This window comes from Macrobrachium rosenbergii, chromosome 9, assembly GCF_040412425.1.
Source record: "Macrobrachium rosenbergii isolate ZJJX-2024 chromosome 9, ASM4041242v1, whole genome shotgun sequence".
Lineage (NCBI taxonomy): Eukaryota > Metazoa > Arthropoda > Malacostraca > Decapoda > Palaemonidae > Macrobrachium > Macrobrachium rosenbergii.
The window spans coordinates 13730752-13753781 of record NC_089749.1 but is presented as its reverse complement, the minus strand read 5'-3'; the positions used below and the strand labels follow the sequence as shown (position 1 = coordinate 13753781).

Sequence of the window (23030 nt, the reverse complement as noted above, 5' to 3'; positions counted from 1 at the left end):
TCATTATCACAATCAGTGTTAACTGCTCATTTCTGTATTCTTATTGTTATTATCATCTTGGGGAACCAATCAGTGTTAACTGCTCATTTCCTGCATTTCTTATACAGTGTTATTATCACAATCAGTGTTAACTGCTCATTTCTGTATTCTTATACAGTGTCATTTATCATCTTGGGGGAACAGTCATTATCACAATCAGTGTTAACTGCTCATTTCCTGTATTCTTATACAGTGTCATTATCATCTTGGGGAACAGTCATTATCACAACCGAGTGTTCAACTGCTCGTTCCTGTATTCTTATACAGTGTCATTATCATCTTGGGGAACAGTCATTATCACAATCAGTGTTAACTGCTCATTTCCTGCATTCTTATACATTGTCATTATCATCTTGGAGAACCAATCATTATCACAATCAGTGGTAACTATCATCTGTCATTATCATCTGGGGAATAGTCATTATCACAATCAGTGTTAACTGCTCGTTTCCCGTATATTCTTATACAGTGTCATTATCATCTTGGGGAACAGTCATTATCACAATCAGTGTTAACTGCTCATTTCCTGCATTCTTATACAGTGTCATTATCATCTTGGGGAACCAATCATTATCACAATCAGTGTTAACTGCTCATTTCCTGTATTCTTATACAGTGTCATTATCATCTTGGGGAACAGTCATTATCACAATCAGTGTTAACTGCTCGTTTCCTGCATTCTTATACAGTGTCATTATCATCTTGATCATTATCACAATCAGTGTTAACTGCTCGTTTCTGTATTCTTATAACAGTGTCATCATCTTGGGAACAATCATTGTCACAATCAGTGTTAAACTGCATTCTTATACATTGTCATTATCATCTTGGAGAACCAATCATTATCACAATCAGTGTTAACTGCTCATTTCCTGTATTCTTATACAGTGTCATTATCATCTTGGGGAACAGTCATTATCACAATCAGTGTTAACTGCTCATTTCTCATTCTTATACAGTAAACATTATCATCTTGGGGAACAGTCATTATCACAATCAGTGTTAACTGCTCATTTCCTGTATTCTTATACAGTGTCATTATCATCTTGGGGAACAGTCATTATCACAATCAGTGTTAACTGCTCATTTCCTGTATTCTTATACAGTGTCATTATCATCTTGGGGAACAGTCATTATCACAATCAGTGTTAACTGCTCGTTTCTGTATTCTATACAGTGTCATTATCATCTTAAACAGTCATTATCACAATCAGTGTTAACTGCTCATTTCCCATTCTTATTGTCATTATCATCTTGGGGAAACCAATTTCTTGAGTTTTTCATTATCAAAGTAAATATTACCCTGGATTATCCTTGAGCAGTTCAACGTAAGTTTTGGAAGGGACAAGAAAGTTCCAAGAGAGAGAAGGAGAAGCAAAAGAAATTGAAGAAGAAGAAAAGAGAGAGAAAACTCTCGGCCTCTAATCGCCAGGAATTAACCCAGACTTTACCTCGATGAGGTGAACCTCCTTAATATAATTAGAATGAGGAAGTTTGCTGGCTCTAATTTTCTTACGCTTTTCTTACGTGCTAATTCCTTCGACAACGCCTGCGATCTTCTCTCTCTCTCTCTCTCTCTCTCTCTCTTATTTTTAGAAGTTATTAATCTCCGGTTCCGTTTTATTCTAACTTTAGCGAAACTTCAGTCTGCATCTCTCTCTCTCTCTCTCTCTCTCTCTCTCTCTCTCTCTCTCTCTCTCTCTCTCTCTGTGACGCCAGATAACCCACAATTAATCAATCAATCTCTCTCTCTCTCTCTCGGCTCATAGTCTTCGGTTTCAATTTTTCTCAAACTTTAATAAACTTGAGCTAGTATTTTAAGCCTCTCTCTCTCTCTCTCTCTCTCTCTCTCTCTCTCTCTCTCTCTCTCTCTCTCGTGTTTTTAGAAGTTATTAATCTCTGGTTTTCGTTTTACTCTAACTTTAACAAAACTTGAGTCTGCTTTATCCTCCTACACCTTTGCACCCACCCCGGCCCCCAACGCCAGCCTCCACCCATATAGTTTGACCTTGACTTACTTTTCAAGATCAAAGGTCATTGTAACTACCAAAACTGACGTTGGCTTCAAGGGATGGAGAATTGTAAGAGATACTTAAAGATAATTAAAGACACCTAAAACTACTTAGAGACGTCTAAAGATACTTAAAGACATAAAGATATTCCTAAAGATTCTAAAGATACTAAACTCACTGAAGATATTTTAAAAGCACCTGAAGATGCTTAAGGACACCTAAAGATACTTAAAGATACCTAAAACTACTTAAAGATACCTAAAGATACTTAAATTCACCTAAAGATACTTAAAGACACCTAAGGATACTTAAAGATACCCAAAGATACTTAAAACCACCTAAAGATGCGTAAAGACACCTAAAGATGCTGAAAAACACCTAAAGATACTTAGAGACACCTAGAGATACTTAAAAACACCTAAAGATACTTAAAGATACCTAAAGATACTTAAGAACACCTAAAGATACTTAAAGACACCTAAAACCACTTAAAGATACCTAAAGATACTTAAAGATACCTAAAACCACTTAAAGATACCTAAAGATACTTAAAGGAACAGCTCTCAAGATTTCACCATTGTAAAAACTTCAGTACTTTTTATAGGGGCATGGGGGAGAGAGAGAGAGAGAGAGAGAGAGAGAGAGAGAGAGAGAGAGAGAGAGAGAGAGAGGGGGGGCTTTTCAGCCAACTCTTTATCCGCCATAATGGTCCCTTTTTTTCCCCTGAACCATTTACATAATCACCCGTCCAGGGGTCCATTAAATCTCCCACAGCTGATTCTCTTATTTCGTCTTCCCTTTCATTCCTCTCTGCGCTTTTGTTCGATGGTTTTTTCTCTAATATATTTTTTATTTTTGGAATTTTTTATTTTTTTTCTATTTATTTTGTCTAATTGTTTCCACGTGTTAGTTCAAATTTTCCATTCGTGAATCGGTTGTAATATTTTTTTTCCTGGTCCTTGTCACTCATTTTCATTTATCACTTCCTGTTTTTTTATTAAATTAAAGAAATTAGCATTAAAATTGAAATTAAAATCAAAATCAGAATTAAAAAAAAAATTAATATAGAAAATTATTTTTTAATGTCTTTTGACTCCCACTTCTCTGCATACGTTCTATTATAATTTTATGTCAAATTTCCTTTTGGTCTCTGAATTCTAGCTTCCCCCACCCCGACCCCACCCCCCAATTCCTCTTTAAAATAAATAATTTCATTAAAATCCTCATCAAAATTGAATAGCCCTGTAAAACACTTAAGTACGTGTAATTGGATTTCATGGCTGATACTCCAAGTGACTTAACACTTTCTTAAATTGTGTTTGATATATTAACACTCGGCGCACTGTAAGCATTACTTAAGGTTCTTTGCAGCGTCCCTTCAGCCTCTGGTTAGGGACCTTTCATTCTTTACTAGCCTTCGTTCATATCTCTTTTCTTCATTTGCTTTCCACGCTCCCTAATTGTTTGATAGTGACACTTTCAAATTTGCTTTATTTTCTCATTTATTCAACGACTCAGATCCTTCCAGCGCTTGGCCTGTATTTTTATATTGCATTTCATTTCAAGCATTAACATACATCGACAACTGTTGACGTAACCCATGATATAAAAAGACGATGCAATTCGCTGGGTACAGTATCTGGTGCTTTCGTAATGCAACGACTCAAATGCATATTTAACGTGGAGGGTCAGTAGCAGTAATGATATTAATGTGGTCTACTATCCATGTGCTTGCGCCTTCAAATGATTTGGTCTCTCATTTGCATGCGTCTCGATTGAACGTAATGAAGTGCAACGTTTTATGAGCGAATATTGATTCTTTTTTATTTTTATATCATGGATTACGTCGGCAGTTGCCGATTTTATGTTAATGCTTGGAAATGGAAATGTATATAATATAAAATATAGGCCAAGCGCTGGGACTTATGAGGTCATTCAGGGATAAATGGAAAATTTAAAGTCAAAGGTTTGAAAGGTGTCACTGTAAAACAGTTGTTAGGAGAGCGTGGAAAGTGAGATGGAAGAAAGAGAATATGAACGGACGTACAATAAAAGGAACGCAAGGGGTTGCAGCTATGGGCAGAAGGGACGCTGCAAAGAACCTTAAGTAATGCTTACAGTGCGCCGAGTGTTAATATATCAAACAGGCAGTTAAATACAAATCCTGTCAGAATGATGTACCACAATTTAAGAAAGTGTTAAGTCACTTTGAGTATCAGTCACACAGTAGCGACAGCCATAAAATCCAGTTACACGTACAGTACTTGTGTTTTACAGGGTTGGATTGATTTTCAACTGTATTTTTCAGTCAACTGTACCTAACGTAATTCAATTACTTCCAGGTACTGAGAGAGAGAGAGAGAGAGAGAGAGAGACAGACAGACAGAGAGAGAGAGAGAGAGAGAGAGAGTTAAAATACAAAATCAAGTTTTATAAAAGTTTGAGGAAAAGCAAATGAGGGTTTCGTAAATCCCTATTTGGTCTCTTCTTTCATTTTACAATTTCAATACGCGAAGGAAAGTAACAGCTGTTAGCAGAGACAGCCTCATGAAACTATGCGTCAAAACTTTTAGTACCTCAGAGCAGGTGAGTAGTGACTAATACCTCAGAATACGTGAGTCTTGACTCCTAGCCCTAACAGACGAGCTTTTACTCATACCTCAAAGCGGGTGAGTTTTTACCCGTACCTCAAAGAAGGTGAGTTTTTACTCGTACCTCAAAGCAGGCGAATCTTGACTCATACCTCAGAGCAGGTGAATCTTGACTCATAGCACAAAGCAGGTGAATCCTGACTCATACCTCAAAACAGTCAGTATTCCCAAGAAAATGTTTTGAATTATTGGTCTAATTTTCACTAAATTTTATGGTTTCTTCGCATAATGTTAGGATGAAAACTTCAAAGATCACGCAATGAGGTTAATTAAGTCTTATTTAAAAAAATGCCCAAGTTTTAGCAGCACAATTATAGATTATTTTTCGTTGTAAAATGTCAAGGACCGACTAGAAAATAATCGCAGCCTCATTCTGATAATTAAAGGAATGAAATACTCTAAAAAAAATACTGCTTTCAATTAAACTCAAATTAAAAAGAGGACTTTAATACGTCCATGACATTTATAGATTGAGAGAATGGAATAAAGAGTTTAGGCCAGAGGCCAAGTACTGGGACCTATGAGGTCATGCAGCGCTGGAAAGGAAATTGAGAGTAGGTAAGTCTGAAAGGTGTGGCAGGATGACAGCCTCGCAGTTGCACTATGAAATAATTGTTAGGAGAGGGTGGATAGCACGTTGGAAGAAAGATAATATGAACGGAGGAACAGTAAAAGGAATGAAAGGGGTTGCAGCTAGGGACCGAAGGGACGCTGCAAAGAACCTTTAGTAATGCCTACAGTGCACCCCTACAGGGTGTAGATTGATAGAGAACAGTATAGGAATTTGACCTAACTTTGGTTGAATGAGGGCTCTTTTTCATTATATTATACAGGTACTCTTCATCTTTCCGTATTTCTCTATACCTTTTGTCGTCTCTTTCGAATGAACACCACTAATATTCTTTGGAAGCTTGAATTTCCAAGTCATAGGAGTTCCTGTGGTGAGCTTGTCCATTGAAGAGGGTTCATCTCGAATGATAATAATAATAATAATAATAATAATAATAATAATAATAATAATATAAACATATTCTTGGAAGCTTGAATTTCAAGTCAATGGTTTCATATGAAAAGGATTCATCTTTGAATAATAATAATACACACACACACACACACACAATAATAATAGAGTTCATTACATTATAAGCTTCTACTTTATAGCATCAGAGATAAAGACAGCGATGCTTCATTGTTTGAAAGGATTCTTGAAGTGGCACAGAGCTCTCGCCTAACTGTAATTTAATCCGACGAGATCTGTGGGAGGCGAGTCACTCAGCCATGACCTACCACCAGACGGTGGCTTGGTCTGTGCTGCATTTAGTTCTCAAGAGATTCTTTCTATATGATATATATATATATATATATATATATATATATATATATATATATATATATATATATAGCATGTTATATATATATATATACATTCATACATATTCAACATTATCACTTGCATCTTGTAATGCATTAACACAATCAATAACAGAATCTCATTTGATCAGGATGGTATCTGTGGAGTTTTTTTTATTCCAAAAAAAGTTATAATAGTTTCAAGGACTTTTTCTGTCCTCATCGTCTGGTATGTTATAAAAAACTGCTTTGAATGAAAATCTCATCTAGGTACCATCCTGTTCAAATGAGGTCCTTTATCATATATATATATATATATATATATATATATATATATATATATATATATATATATATATATATATATATATATATATAGTTATATGTGTGTGTGTGTATAAATATATAAAAGTGTATGCAGCTGCGCATGTGCTCAGTAAACTATAAATCTCAACAAATCCTGCAACACTCCTGGATATTCAAGCGTTATTCATCAATCTGAGTTTCACTTTGTTCAAATGCCTTCAGCAAAATTAAAATTGCAAAGTTAATCCCGCTTCATCCATTGATGGCCTTGTAATGTTACTGACGCAATGTAATGAAAGAAGGCTGGGGGTTATTTCATTTCATCGTACCCACCATACAGAAAAAAATGGCCGTCGTCAACACAAAGAATTTAAATCGGCTGCAATCTCATCCCATTCTTTGCAAATTGAAGAATGGCGTCTCGTAACTCTAGCTCTATTCCACGAGATTGAAAACGTTTAATGTTTGCATAAAAAAAAATGTCGCTCGTTTTTTTATCTGTTGAATAGAAGAGCACTGAAATTCGGCCTCGCACATTTCGTAATGAAAACATTCGCCATTATCCGGACAGTTAATTAGGTAGATCTTGGCCTCAGGGAAGCTGAAAGAGACTTGTTTTTGTTTGCTGAGGTATCTAATCCCATTTTCTCTCTTTGTAATTCACTGAAAAACAGGATGGCTTCTTTTCAAAGTTAAAAAGTATTTGATAAAGAGCTTGATGGTGGGCGCTACGCCGCACTGGAACCCGGCGCTGTCTGTCATGTCTCCCCTACCTTCCCAATCCCCAACCTACCCAGCCCCCACCCGGGGTGGACAAACAGGTTTGCAAGAGGAGGGTGGATGTGTCATGTCTTCCCTACCTTCCCGATCCCCTACCTACCCCACCCCCACCTGGGGCAGACAAACAGGGTTGCAGGAGGAGGGTGGATGTGTCATGACTCCCCTACCTTCCCGATCCCCTACCTACCCCACCCCCACGTGGTGGGGTGGGGGGCAAACAGGCTTGCAGGAAGAGGGTGGATGTGTCATGTCTTCCCCACCCTGCCGATCCCCCACCTACCGCACCCACACCCAGACGGACAAACCAGAAAGATCCATTCGGAGTTTGTTATTACAGACAGATTACACATTCACCAGAAACATACATTTGTAATGGGTAATGTGACCTCTTAATCTTCGATTTCCTAATGCCTTACGGATAAGTCTTTCAAATGAAAGGCTTGAATCCAGAAGGACAGATGAATGGAAAAAATCTCTCACGCCAGTGTGATTCGAACCCGGCCACAGAGGAAAAATTGACGTTATCTGACGCCCACCTTGGTAGTTACCTCACTCTTCTCTAGTGGTGCGGGTAAGAGACCCACCAAGGATAAAACGAGTGTATTTATTTCTCCCTCGGATTCAAGGCTTTCAGTGGAAAGCGTATTCAGGAAGCGTCAAGGAACTCGAAACGTTAAGGAAGTGAATGGGACCAGTAGGTCCTTTGTGGTTCCACATTTGTTGTTTTTACTGAAGCCGAATGTGAAGAAGCATCAATGTTGCTTCGCCTAGCATTTTGCAAGGTCATTTTACCTGAAGGGCTTTAGTTTTCTGTAAAAGAAAACTAATGAGATGGCTTTTTTTTGTCTGTTCGTCCGCACTTTTTCCATCCGTCCTCAGATCCTTAAAATTACTGAGGCTAGAGGGCTGCAAATTGGTATGTTGATCATCCACCCTCCAATCGTCAAACATACCAAATTGCAGCCCTCTAGCCTCAGTAGTTTTTACTTTATTTAGGGTTAAAATTCGCCATGATCGTGCGTCTGTAACCGCTATAGGTGCCAGCAACACAGCCACCACCGGGCCGCGGCTGAAACTTTCATGGGCCGTGGCTGAGAGTTTCATGGGCCGTGGCTAAGAGTTCCATACAGCATTATACGCTGTAAGGAAAACTTTCTTCGGCGCATTTTCTTACTTGTTTCTTCTTGGAAATTTAAAAGTGGGTTACGTCTTTTATACCCAACCACGATTTTCTGATAAAACATACCGTATTTCCTCAGCCATTGTGTTATACTTGCCTTAAATAATTATCAGTAAGAATGCAATGTAATAGGCATAATGAAATTAAATTTTTCATTTTTACAATATTTTTTTTTTAAATCTGATTTCCTACAGCTTTGAAACTCGAAAGGAAATGCATGAAGAAATGCATTTGATAACTAAATTCCCTTGAAATAAGTCGGTGTGTTGAAAACACAGTTCTTCTCTGCAACCAGAGTTTAAAGATTTGTTCGCCTGTGTCTGAGATATCTCACGAACGGCCAAGAGGTCATATTTTCGAAGCACCATCTGATGTCTGAGGCAAGATGACTCTTGGAGTTTCTTGGTGATGTCCAGTAGGCCTATCATGCTGGACATTTCCTTCCTACGGACTTGGATCTAAAGCTGGCAACCAAACTATCCAGTGGATCGTTTCCCTGGATAATCCTAAAGCTGGATCTGGAGTTATACTTTTGATTGCCTTCTAACTTCACATCTTGTTTCGTTTCTATATAGTCAGATGACTTTTGATTGCCTTATATCTTCTTCATATCTTGTGTGATTTCTATACTGTCAGATGACTTTTTAGTGCCTTTTCTCTTCTTCATATCTTGTGTCGTTTCTGTTGGTTGACCAGAGTCCAGAGGTCCATACTTAACCTGCTACTGCCTTTGGCAACTTACAATTCTGACGGGCTGCCTTTGGGCGAAGGCCTGTGTTGACATAAAGCTAACTTAATCTTAACCAACCAGCCATCTCCCACAATCAGTTATGGAGGCTTTCATTTAAGACATCCATTATTATTATTATTATTATTATTATTATTATTATTATTATTATTATTATTATTATTATTATTATTATTATTATTATTATTGAGAAACAAATCCACAGTTATGTATGGGTAAAAATAAGGGGAATCGAACGGATTCCCGCAAGGTCTCCGTTTAGATTTATTTTCAAATATTTTCGCACCATACAGAACGGCGGTTTTAGAATGAAATGGAACATAGAGTTTAGGCCAAAGGCCAAGCACTGGGACCTCTGAGGTCATTCAGAGCTGGAAAGGAAATCGAGAGGAGGTAGATTTGAAAGGTGTAACAAGAGGAAAACCTTGCAGTGAAAAACATCAAACAAGTATTTTAATAGGATATAAAAGAAAAAAAATTTGTCAAACTAATATTTAATGCAAATTACAATAAAGAAACTGAAGAAATGAAAATAATCAGAAAACTTGTAATCATTACAAATAATTAAGATACCAGCAATATCTTTTTCATACAGAAAACTGAAGATAAATAAAAATAAGAAAAATTGTATGCACAGAAATAATGAAAACTGAACTTTTATTTTAGTTGTATTTCTCAGATGATTTTGCTTTCTTCAGAAGTTCCATATTTCCTAATACCTGCCAGTAAAATTCTTTGCAATAACAGTTTATGTTCCACTTACACTGTAAAATAGCCACTATAGCCAATTTATTCCTCTCGTCAGTCCACTGAGCACTCATCATAGAAAAGACACGCTCAACATTTGCATTATGCGCAGGTATGCTAAGCAAATATTGACACAAAATTAATATCTCAGAATACTGTTCTTCGAAGTCGAACTGCTGTAGGATGAAAACCATTTTCATGACACATCTTGGTCATCCATTCTTCAGGTTTACTCTGAATTTGTTTATCAAGGAGTATTTTAAATTGTTGACCACTGACAGAAAGGATGTTGTCGTCAATGTTTATACCTTTTTTTTAAAACTAGACAAGACGATTGTATTTTGTTCCCATGCTGGAAGTGTATCTAATAACATCCCATGAAAAGATATCAAAACTTTTCTAACGATGAAGCCCATTTCTTAAGATAGTCATGGCAAGTGACGTAGTAGTTATCCACCTCAAGTAGGAATTTTTTCATCTCTTGAGATGTGATTTCATCATCTTTAAGGCAACTGTTTAACACTAAGAGGAATAAATTCATCCATTCTTGCCTTTATTAAAGCAACTATTTCTTTTAAACTTAAGCACTTCAATAATGCTGTTATCTCTCTTTTCAATCTTCATAATCCTCCTGCTAAATACATACTCCAAGACTGTGAACAAAATATAAGTAGGCTTCGCTCAGTGGATTGTTAAAAAAATCTAAAAGAATTTGAGGAGCTTTTTCTTCAAGAAGCAAAGATTTCAGTGCTTCAAATAATTTTAAGATTCTCTCAACTGCCTCATCAAAAGAAAGCCAACGAGTTTTAGAATGAGAACTGATGCATATTGAACACCAACAAAGTCGCAGAATTCTTTCAGTTTCAGAGTTCGAACAGTGTAAATACTAAAGTATGAAAACACTTTAACAACGATTACTTCAACATCAATAGACAAGACATTGGCAGCGGTATGTGCAGCATTGTGAAGAATATGGGCTGGGCATCCTACACCTTCCATAGTCATTCATGCTTTCCTTGACTTTCGAAAAGACATTATTTGTGCCTTTACGTAAACGTCCACCAAAATTAGCATTAGTGTTATCATACAAAAGCTACATTTTAACATCCAGTCCTAATTGATGAGGCTCTCTCTGCAGAAGTTTAAAACTGTTTCCGAGGTCCATATGGAAAGGGATTTTACTCGCAATAATTTTTATCTGAAGTACCTTCCACGTGGAAAATATTGTACCAATAACGGAAATATTTTTCTCCAGCATTATGGTTACTTGCATCTGTAGATATGCTATAAAAAGAAGAATTATTTATATCTTTAACAACTTCTTGCAATGCTATGTGGAGCCAGAACGTTTTTAATTATTGCAGAAACATTTTTGTCCTAGCACTAGAAAATTTGCTTGCAATTTTGAATCAGGAAATACTGTTGGCAGTAGTACATTCGTGCAATCATTTGAACTGAATGACTGATGATGTAAAACAGTATGAAAAACCATGGCACCTTCTGCTGCTATTATCTTAGTTTCTTCATCTGTGTTTTCTTGATCAAAGAAATTTGTTATTTTATCATCTTTTGAAGTGGAGGAAGCATTTTGTTTGTGCTTTGTTGTTTCTATGTGCCTCTTGATATCATTCTTCCCACATGTTCAATAGTGAAATTGCATTGCATAATCGACAGTTTGCTTCATAACAATTCCTGCCCTGTTTGATAAATGTCCATTCGCTGGAATATTCATCTCGAAACTTACATTTACGTTTTGACATCTTGTTTAAAGATGAAAAGGTAGGCCGTAGCAAACAGTAACGACACACACACTTGAATGAGAGGCTAATACAGTACTGATGCGGGGTGCAACTCGCCACTCCACCGGACCGCAGCCAAGCAGCTGACTACAAGTTGCAAACGCGATTAACTGCGTCAGTCATGCACGTAACTTTAGCAGCATCGTTGATTCGTTGGGTTATTCAAATTATATTTTGCATCAATATAATTTCAACTGGCTCATTTACTTAATTTATTTTATAATGTAATGATCTTTTATTTGATTTATTCATTTATTATTAGTCTATTTCTGCATTATTTACGTTTTTTTATGAGATGAACGAAATCCGGGACAAGGCCGTCCCGGGAGGGTCTATCGGACTCAGGACAAAATGATCAAATTCAGGACATGTCCCGCGAAATCGCACGTCTGGCAACCCTACGGCCATGGTGGGTGTCTTGGCCCTTGGGGATGCTGGCCCATCCCCCAACATCAGCATCCCCATGGTGGGTGTCTTGGCCCTGGAGGAAGCTGGCCCTGCAGGGCCAGCATCCCCCGGGGCCTAGACACATGTCCCCCAGGGCCAAGACACATGTCCCCCAGGGCCGAGACACCCACCATGGGGGATGCTGGGGGATGCAGGTGCCAGCATCCCCAAGGCCCAGACACCCACCATGGGGGATGCTGATGCTGGGGGATGTGCAGGCCAGCATCCCCCCAGGGCCAAGATACCCACCGTGGGGATGCTGATGCTGGGGAATGCAGGCGCCTGCATCCCCAGGTGCCAGCATCCCCATGGTTGGTGTCTTGGCCCTGGCCAACATGCTGGCCCTACACATCCCGCAGCATCAGCATCCCCCATGGTGGGTGTCTTAGCCTTGGGGGATGCTGGCGCCTGGCCCCTGGGTATGCTGGCCCTGCACATCCCCCAGCAGAGCCAGCATGGGGATGCTGATGTTGGGGGATCGGCCAGCATCCCCCAGGGCCAAGACACCCACCATGGGGATGCTGATGCTGGGGGATGCAGGTGTCTGCATCCCCCAGGTGCCATCATCCCCCATGGTTGGTGTCTTGGCCCTGGCCAACATGCTGCCCCTGCACATCCCGCAGCATCAGCATCCCCCATGAGGTGGAGTGTGCTTAGCCCTGGGGGGATGCTGGCCTGGGTATGCTGGCCCTGCACATCCCCAGCAGGGCCAGCATCCCCCAGGCAAGACACCCACCATGGGGATGCTGATGCTGGGGGATGCAGGCGCCTGCATCCTCCAGGTGCCAGCATCCCCCATGGTTGGTGTCTTGGCCCTGGCCAACATATCTGGCCCTGCACATCCCCCAGCATCAGCATCCCCCATGGTGGGTGTCTTAGCCCTGGGGGATGCTGGCCGGCACATCCCAGCAGGGCCAGCATCCCCAGGGCCAGCACACCATCATGGGATGCTGATGTTGGGGGATAATATCTCAGGGCCAAGACACCCCCACCATGGGGATGATGATGCTGGGGATGCAGGTGCCTGCATCCCCAGAGTGCCATCATCCCCATGGTTGGTGTCTTGGCCCTGGCCAACGATATCTGGCCCTGCATCCCCAGCATCAGCATCACCCATGGTGGGTGTCTTAGCCCTGGGGATGCTGGCGCTGGAGTATGCTGGCCCTGCACATCCCCCAGCAGGGCCAGCATCCCCAAGGGCCAAGACACCCATCATGGGGATGCTGATGCTGGGGGATGCAGGTACCTGCATGCCCCAGGTGCCATCATCCCCAAGGTGCCATCATCCCCCATGGTTGGTGTCTTGGCCCTGGCCAACATATCTGCCCAACATATCTGGCCCTGCACATCCCCCAGCATCAGCATCCCCATGGTGGGTGTCTTAGCCCTGAGGGATGCTGGCCTACACATCCCCAGCAGGGCCAGCATCCCCAGTGGCCAAGACACCCATCATGGGATGCTGATGTTGGGATGAACCAGATCCCCAGGGCCAAGACACCCACCCTGGGGATGCTGATGCTGGGGATGCAGGTGCATGCATCCCTCCAGGTGCCATCATCCCCATGGTGGTGTCTTGGCCTGGCCAGCATATCTAGTCCTGCTCCATCAGCATCAGCATCCCCACATGGTGGGTGTCTCAGCCCTGGGGATGCTGGCTGGTATGCTGACCTGCATCCCCAGCAGGGCCAGCATCCCCAAGGGCCAAGACACCCATCATGGGGATGCTGATGTTGGGGGGTGGGCCAGCATCCCCCAGGGCCAAGACACCCACCATGGGGGATGCTGATGCTGGGGGATGCAGGTGCCTGCATTCCCCAGGTGCCATCATCCCCATGGTGGGGTGTCTTAGCCCTGGGGATGCTGGCCCTGGGGCATGCTGGGCCCTGCACATCCCAGCAGGGCCAGCATCCTCCAGGGCTGAGACACCCACCATGGGGGATGCTTGGATGTGCAGGGCCAGCATGTTGGCCCAGGGCAGATTTACCCACCATGGGGATGCTGACTGGGGATGCAGATTGCCTGCATCCCCAGGTGCCATCATCCCCCATGGTTGGTGTCTTGGCCTTGGCCAACATGCTGGCCCTGCACATCCCCCAGCATCAGCATCCCCCATGGTGGGTGTCTTAGCCCTGGGGGATGCTGGCCCCTGGGTATGCTGGCCCTGCACATCCCCCAGCAGGGCCAGCATCCCCAGGGCCAAGACACCCATCATGGATGCTGATGTTGAGATATTAACATCCCCAGGGCCAGGACACCCACCATGGGGATGCTGATGCTGGGGATGCAGGTTACTGCATCCCCAGGTGCTATCATCCCCCATGGTTGGTGTCTTGGCCCTGGCCAACATATCTGGCCCTGCACATCCCCCAGCATCAGCATCCCCCATGGTGGGTGTCTTAGCCCTGGGGGATGCTGGCCCCTGGGTATGCTGGCCCTGCACATCCCCCAGCAGGGCCAGCATCCCCCAGGGCAAAGACACCCATCATGGGGATGCTGATGTTGGGGGATGGGCCAGCATCCTCCAGGGGCAAGACACCCACCATGGGGGATGCTGATGCTGGGGGATGCAGGTACCTGCATCCCCCAGGTGCCATCATCCCCCAGGTGCCATCATCCCCCATGGTTGGTGTCTTGGCCCTGGCCAACATATCTGGCCCTGCACATCCCCAAGCATCAGCATCCCCATGGTGGAGTCAATTAGCCCTGGGGATGCTGGCCCTACATCCCCCAGCAGGGCCAGCATCCCCAGGGCCAGCATCACCATCATGGGATGTTGATGTTGGGGGATAAGGCCAGCATCCCCAGGGCCAGACACCCACCATGAGGATGCTGATGCTGGGGATGCAGGTGCATGCATCCCCAGGTGCCATCATCCCCATGAGTGGTGTTGGCCTGGCCAGCATATCTGGCCCTACATCCCCCAGCATCAGCATCCCCATGGTGGGTATCTTAGCCCTGGGGATGCTGGCCCTGGGTATGCTGGCCTGCACATCCCCCAGCAGGGCAGCATCTCCCAGAGGCAAGACACCATCATGGGGATGCTGATGTTGGGATGGGCCAGCATCCCCCCAGGAGCTAAGACACCCACCATGGGGATGCTGATGCTGGGGATACCCAGGTGCCTGCATCCCCACATGGTTGGTGTATTGGCTCCTCAGCCCAGCATATCTGGCCCATCCCCAGCATCAGCATCCCCATGGTGGGTGTCTTAGCCCTGGGGATGCTGGCCCCAGTATGCTGGCCTGCATCCCAGCAGGGCCAGCATCCTCCAGGGCTGAGACACCCACCATGGGGGATGCTGATGCTGGGGGATGTGCAGGGCCAGCATGTTGGCCAGGGCCAAGACACCCACCATGGGGGATGCTGATGCTGGGGGATGCAGGTGCCTGCATCCCCCCCCATGGTTGTGTCTTGGCCCTGGCCAACATGCTGGCCCTGCATCATCCCCAGCATCAGCATCCCCATGGTGGGTGTCTCCAGCCCTGGAGGATGCTGGCCTGGAAATTTATGCTGGCCTGCATATCCCCCAGCAGGCCAGCATCCCCAGGGCAAAAGACACCCATCATGGGGATGCTGATGTTGGGGATGGGCCAGCATCCCCCAGGGCCAAAAACCCACCATGGGGTGCTGATGCTGGGGATGCAGGCCCTCAGGATGCTGGGGGAGCATCCCCAGGGCCAAGACATCCACCATGGGGATGCTGGGGGAGGCAGGTGCCAGATCTTCAGGGTTATCATCCCCATGGTGGTGTCTTGGCTGGCCCATATCTGGCCCTACACATCCCCAGCATCAGCATCCCCATGAGTAGGTGTCTTAGCCTGGGGATGCTGGCCTGGGTATGCTGGCCCTGCATCCCCAGCAGGGCAGCATCCCCAGGGCAAAGACACCCCATCATGGGATGCTGATGTTGGGGGATGGGCCAGCATCCCCAGCCAAGAACACCCCACCATGGGGATGTTGATGCTGGGGATGCAGGTGCCTGCATCCCCATGATTGGTGTCTTGGCCTGGCCAACATGCTGGCCTGCACATCCCCAGCATCAGCATCCCCATGGTGGTGTCTCAGCCCTGGAGGATGCTGGCCCCTGGTTATGCTGGCCCTGCACATCCCCCAGCAGGGCCAGCATCCCCCAGGGCCAAGACACCCATCATGGAGATGCTGATGTTGGGGGATGGGCCAGCATCCCCCAGGGCCAAGAAACCCACCATGGGGGATGCTGATGCTGGGGGATGCAGGCCCTGGGGATGCTGGGGGATGCAGGCCCTGGGGGATGCAGGCACTAGCATCCCCAGGCCAACACATCCACCATGGGGATGCTGGGGGATGCATCCCCCAGCATCCCCCAGGGCCTGCATCCCCCAGCATCAGCATCCCCCATGGTGGGTGTCTTGGCCCTGGGGGATGCTGGCGCCTGTTTGCAGCTGGGTGGACTTGTTGGAGGTGACTGGGGGTTGCTTTCAGTTTCCCGCTTGCTGGTCCATGAACTCTGGGTGGGTGCCGGCATCTGCTGGGGTCAGGACATGGTGGGTGTCTTGGGCCTGGGGGACGTAATGTTCTGACCCCAGCAGATGCCGGCACTCACCCAAAGTTGATGGACCAGCAAGCAGGAAACCGAAAGCAACCCCCAGTCACCTCCACCAAGTCCACCCAGCTGCAAACAGGCGCCAGCATCCCCCAGGACCAAGAAACCCACCATGTCTTGACCCCACCTTATCTTGACCCCAGCAGATGGGGGAAACTCGCCAGGTATCCAGTTTCCAGTGTTCTCTCTAGTCCTCTGCAAACCAGGAAGTTAACTTCAATTTCAGTTTTTAAATTCCTAAAATTTCCCCTATATCCGCAAGATGTGCGTCTAATTCTGCAGAGTTTATAACGTTTGATTTCATGATTATTTTTAATAAGTCGAGGTTTTTTGTGTTACTTTTCTCAAGCATTTTGTTTTTAAATGTCAACTTAGCTTTGAGTTGAAGAATTTCCCTCTCTAACTCTTGTATCCTCATTCTATTTGATTCTTCTTTCTGACCACAAAACTGTTCTTTTTCCTTTTGACAAAGCGTCTCTTCTAATAGATTCAAATGTCGTTCCTTTTTCTGGAGCTCGTCTTTTTCCTGTTGTAATACTATCAGTTCTGACTCCAGTTTTTTTTCCCTCTTTTCAAGAGCAGTTACCGTTGCTTCCAGTCTCTTAAAGAAGCTTGCTTGTCGTTGCTCATGGATCTCTTTTATATTCAAGAAGTTTCTTCTGTCTTTGTGGAAGTCTTCTATTTCCTCATTCAGTTTTTGTTTCTCTTTCAAAAGGTCTTGTCTCTCTGCAAGGAAGATTTCTTTTTCCTCGTCCAATTTTTTTCTCTCTATAGGGAAGTTGTCTCTTTCCCTATAGAAGGCCTCTGTTTCCTCAGTGGAAGCATCTCTTTTCTTGATGTGGTCCACGCTTTCCTCAGCGGTGAATGCTTCTTCTTGAACAACGGGGAAAACTTGAGGACTGAGGCTGAAATATGCTGGCACATCAAAGACTTCTTTTGGAATTATAACATCATCAGCAGCTATATCATGTGAGGTTGTGATGAGCTCCTCAGGTTTAACTTCCTCCGAAGTGATAGAAATGCCGGCCTCCAAAGACTCCTCTGGAGCAGTCGCTACATCTGACTTAAATATGATGTTGTCCACATTGAAGGAAATCTTTGGGTTGATGGATATGTCATACTCCAGTATGGCGTTGCTAATCTTTGGGTTGCAGAAAGTGTCCCCTGTTATGGCCAACTCTTCAGATGATGAGATTGGACTTAGGAGGTCATCTATAGTAAACAGAAAGTCCTCTACATTAAACAGCATAGCAGGTTCATCGAAAGCTGGTAGATTTGGGCTTGTGGATGACCTCTCCAAACTGGTGATGACTTCATCCTCTTCTTGAAAGCAAGTTTCCTCACATTCAGGAAATGCGTCATCTGGGGTAGATTTCTGGGTCTCCCTTTGGTTGGTGGTTAAGTCATCCTCCATAGTGGTGATGACCTCTTTTGAAGCTTCCTCAGTGGGGATGAGCTTCTCTGGTGCACAGTGAGGAATTATGTCAGTTTTCTCTGGGAGAGCAGTCGGCAGAGAGTTTTCCAGGGTCGGTAGTAACTGTTCTGTGCCAACTCTTTTTTGGCACGCGCATTTACGAATCTTTTCCATCTCTGACTTTATATTTTTTCCTCGAGCTTTTGTCAGGAGATGTATATGCACGTCAAGATGCGCTCTCATATTCACGCAATCTTTATTGTGTCCGAGGGATTTCCTCTGCGCTTTCAAATCAGCTACCATTTTCCTTGCGTCAATCCTATCCTGGTCTTCTTGGTGGGTCACTAGTTTCATGAGTGGGACAACTGCATCATTTAAACTTTGAATACTCGTGTCCCGTGACGCTAAAACATCTTCTAATTCCAATGACTGTATGTGATTCTTCTGGTCTGAGATCTTTTCCTGAAAAATAACAACATTCCGGTTTCCGAGCGCCATTTCTTCTTCCAGCGTTCCTCTGTCTTCCTTGGGTCGGGCGAAGAAATATCCAGTAAAGGGTTTAATTATAACAAATATAAGTCCAAATACAAATCCAACAAAGTTATATGCTAGCGATACAAAGCAAGACATTGTTCTTCCTGAACTCGGTGCCTTGCGCTATGGTTAGAGAATGAAAGAGAGAGAGGGAGAGTTCAGGAGCCTGAAGACTTCGGATTTGTTGCACATGCTGACTGACTGAAGAAGAACGCTGGGGCAGAAGGACGCGAAATCGCGTTTCCCTCAGTCCTTCCTGGAGACTGGAGCCCGGGAGGATTCAGAAGTTCCTGGAAATCCCGAAGACTTGAGATAGTTGACACACACACACACACACACACACACACATATATATATATATATATATATATATATATATATATATATATATATCAATATTGTTAATTAGTTCAATGTTTAACATTGTCATTTTTCTCCTGAAATCTGAGTAATTCTTTAGAGTTCTATGCCTTCACTTGGTTTTTACACAAACACGACGCACACACACACATATGTTCAACTTATCTAAATATAAATATAAATATATATATATATATATATATATATATATATATATATATGAATACATCTATATACATATTATATATACATATAATACATAAATATAAATAAAAAAAAATATATATACATATGTATATATACTTATATATATATATATATATATATATATATATATATATATATATATATATATATATATATATATATATATATATATATATTTTCATGATGTTGCCTTGTAATACGTATATCCTCCTATAATTTTGACATATTTACTTTTTTCATGTATTATGTTTAATGATAATGATTGTTGAAGTGTCATATTTAGTTTGGCATCAGATCTCAAAATAACTTGATTAAGTTACTTGATAGCGTAATTTAGAATTGTTATTACAATTTTAATAGTAACGTAATTTAGAACGAATAATATTCTTTCTTGATAAAAGCGTAGTATTTGAACACGTGTGTGTGTGTGTCCAGGAAGGGCTTGTTTCATTTCAATTGTCATCAGTTCAGATAAGAGCGAGCGCTTTGTTTTGGGTTAATGATGACAGCTTTTGAAAAAACAAATGCGATTCGTCCCATACGGGCTCAAGACAGAGTGATTTCATGTTGTTACATGCGTTGGTCACGTACGCCACTTGGAGAGAAAGAATACGTGTCCTGATCAATTACGTCATGTTTTGTAAGATTGCATTCAACGAAACGTTTTGCTGGGATGACGTAACTTTCCTTCTAGAAGCTTCTCTCCATTGTATCTCGCACCCAAAAACGCTTTAGTGACGTCACTTCCACTGCTTTAGAACTTTTGTATCTCGCACCAAAATGCTTTAATGACATCACGTAATTGTTTCACGTATTACTGGAATCCTAAAACGAGTTTCATTCTGATTTCTGAGACCAGTCGATTTGGTTTTCCATCTCTCTCTCTCTCATTCCTAATTAGGAAGGGATTACTTTTAACGTAATTTTTGTGGTCACTTTTAACATTAACTTTTGAGATCTGAATTTAGCAAAGTTATTTGTAGTTCATGTGGCGCCTGGTAAAAAAGTGTGTACTGTAACGCAGCTGCAGCAAGTGATTTTACAGAGGGATTTTTGTTGTGTAAGGTAACGTGAAATTTTACTTATTGATACCATGGTATGATAAGTTAGGAAGTTGTGGTATGATAAGTTAGGAAATTTTGAACAAGTGAAATCATTATTGATAAATCTTACGTATTTTCTTTGTGTGTTTTTCTATTTACAATTTCTTTATATTTTCACATTTTTTATGTTTGTGATGTAACATTTATTTATAGCATTGTAAATATTTCTTGGTAATTTAACAATGCATACTTAATTTTAACATTGCATACTTAATTTAACATTGCATACTTGATTTTAACATTGCATACTTGATTTCATTTATTCGAGATTTTTTTTAAATCTTGAGTAATCTTGATAGTTTAAATTTTGCTTGATTTAATTTAAATTCCTGATAAAAGTTTTGTGAATTAGTTTTGTTTCATAATTTAATTCAAGAATTCATTGAGTTTTGTGTTATTTCAACTAATAGTAATTTTTTCAGATTGTGAATTCTAATTAATTGTGAATTCTAGTTATAAACTTTGAATCTGAAAATAAATTTTGTATTTAACATTTTTAGAAAAACAGTGTTTTCATTTATTGATCACCAGTTAATAGGATTGATTGTGTGTGCATAAGGCAAAGTGATAAACATGTTTTGTTCTTTTAGTTTTGCTAAAGTGAATTAAGACCAGAAACAGTTAGATTTTTTGATGGGTGATGCCCTTTTACTCTAGAAGATTTCTAGTTTAATTTTTGATACCTCACATATTCTGATGAACTTAGTTTGATTTTTTCAAGTGATTGATAAATAAGTTTTTTCTTAAGGATCACTGTTACCTTTAGAGTACTCAGACGTAACAATTAATGTTATGAGAGTTCAGGTATCCTGGAAGTGAGGTATATTTTTGAATCTTGAGATTAGTTGTGTAATAACCAGGTACTTGATACGCATCGTGACATTATATACATACAAGGACAAACAACAGTGAAAAACAACAATAAAAATAATTCGTAGATGCTGTTTTCACCCTGTGGGTATGGCAGTTGTAATTACTTTGGATGTGCCTCAGGTACGCTGGGGGGGATGGGGGGTGGGGGGGTCCTTAATCTTCTGAAAAAAGTCGTTTGTGGACTCTGCATTTATACTTGTTTACTTATTCATCTTATTAATTCTCTTTTACTTATTCGTTCTCTTTGTTCCTTACATTGATCTTCTTTCATTTCCAGTGTTGCTAAACAGAGGGATTTAAACTATGAAGAAATAGTTTTCAATGGTCTAAAATTTTCGCGTTTTTATTCTGAGTTTTCTTGTTCCATGTTAGGAACTTTGGCACTTATTTGGAGTACACCACCAATCCATGAACACTTTAGCACTTATTTAGAGTACGCCAGGTCATCCATGAACATTTGGCACTTATTTAGAGTATATGAGGGTATCCATGACCACTTTGGTACTTATTTAGAGTACACAAGGCCATCAATGAACACTGACACTTATTTAGAGCGCACCAGGCCGTCAGTAAACAATTTGGCACTTATTTAGAGTACACAAGGCCATCAATGAACACTTTGACACTTATTTAGAGCACACCAGGCCATCAATGAACACTTTCGCAGTTATTTAGAGCACACTAGGCCATCAATCAACAATTTGGCACTTATTTATAGTACACCAGGCCATCGAAAAACAATTTGGCACTTATAGTACACCAGGCCATCAATGAACATTTGGCACTTATTTAGAGCACACCAGGCCACCAATGAACAATTTGCCACTTATTTAGAGTACACCAGGCCATCTACGAGCACTATGGCACTTATTTGGAGTACACCAGGCCATCCATGAACACTTTGGCACTTGTTTGGAGTACACCAGGCCATCCATGAACACTTTGGCACTTATTTGGAGTACACCAGGCCATCCATGAACACTTTGGCACTTATTTGGAGTACACCAGGCCATCCATGAACACTTTGGCACTTATTTGGAGTACACCAGGCCATCCATGAGCACTTTGGCACTTATTTGGAGTACACCAGGCCATCCATGAACACTTTGGCACTTATTTGGAGTACACCAGGCCATCCATAAACAATATGGCACTTACTTGGAGAACACCAGGCCATCCATGAACACTTTGGCACTTATTTGGAGTACACCAGGCCATCCATGAACACTTTGGCACTTAGTTGGAGTACACCAGGCCATCCATGGACATACTGACACTTATTTGCAGTACACCAGGCCACCCGTGAACACTTTAGCACTTATTTAGAGTACATCAGGCAACCCATGAACACTTTGACACTTATTTGGAGTACACCAGGCAATCAATATACAATTTGGCACTTATTTAGAGAACACCAGGCCATCAATGAACACTTTGGCACTGACTGGAACTCATCTTTATGGTACTGAAGAAGAAAACGATTCAAGAGTGAATTATTTTCATTGCATAAAAAAACTGGTGTTTTGTAATTAATACGACCTCACAATATACTGGCTAACAATATACTGAAAATTGCTAGTTTCGAACTTTGCAAGCAAATTCCGCTTTGAAATCAATGGGAAGCCATACTGATAATCCTTTGCACATTTTCTTTTTATTTCTGTCTTTGTGAAACGTATTTAGCGCAGTGATGAGAAAACCCAGTCATCTCCGTTTTTAATTACTGTTTCAGTCTTCGCTTTAATAACCGTCATGCGTCGTTCGTATGTCATTACTTCCGTCTCCATTTCATAGTGTTGGTTTTTCTCCTTAAGTTTTTTTCCCCGATTATTTCTCAGGTGTTGTGTTTTTATTTACACGTTTGCTAGTCCACCTGTATATCTCTATAATAATAATAA

The 23030-nt window shown here is 42.0% G+C and overlaps 1 protein-coding gene across 1 annotated transcript; it reads right to left on the bottom strand.

Annotated features, from left to right (window-relative positions):
* Positions 1-16870: 16870 nt before the first annotated feature.
* LOC136842181 (myosin heavy chain, clone 203-like) lies at positions 16871-18685 on the bottom strand. The gene has a single exon (XM_067109541.1). It carries the CDS (start codon positions 18683-18685, stop codon positions 16871-16873), a length of 1815 nt encoding a protein of 604 aa, XP_066965642.1.
* Positions 18686-23030: the final 4345 nt, after the last annotated feature.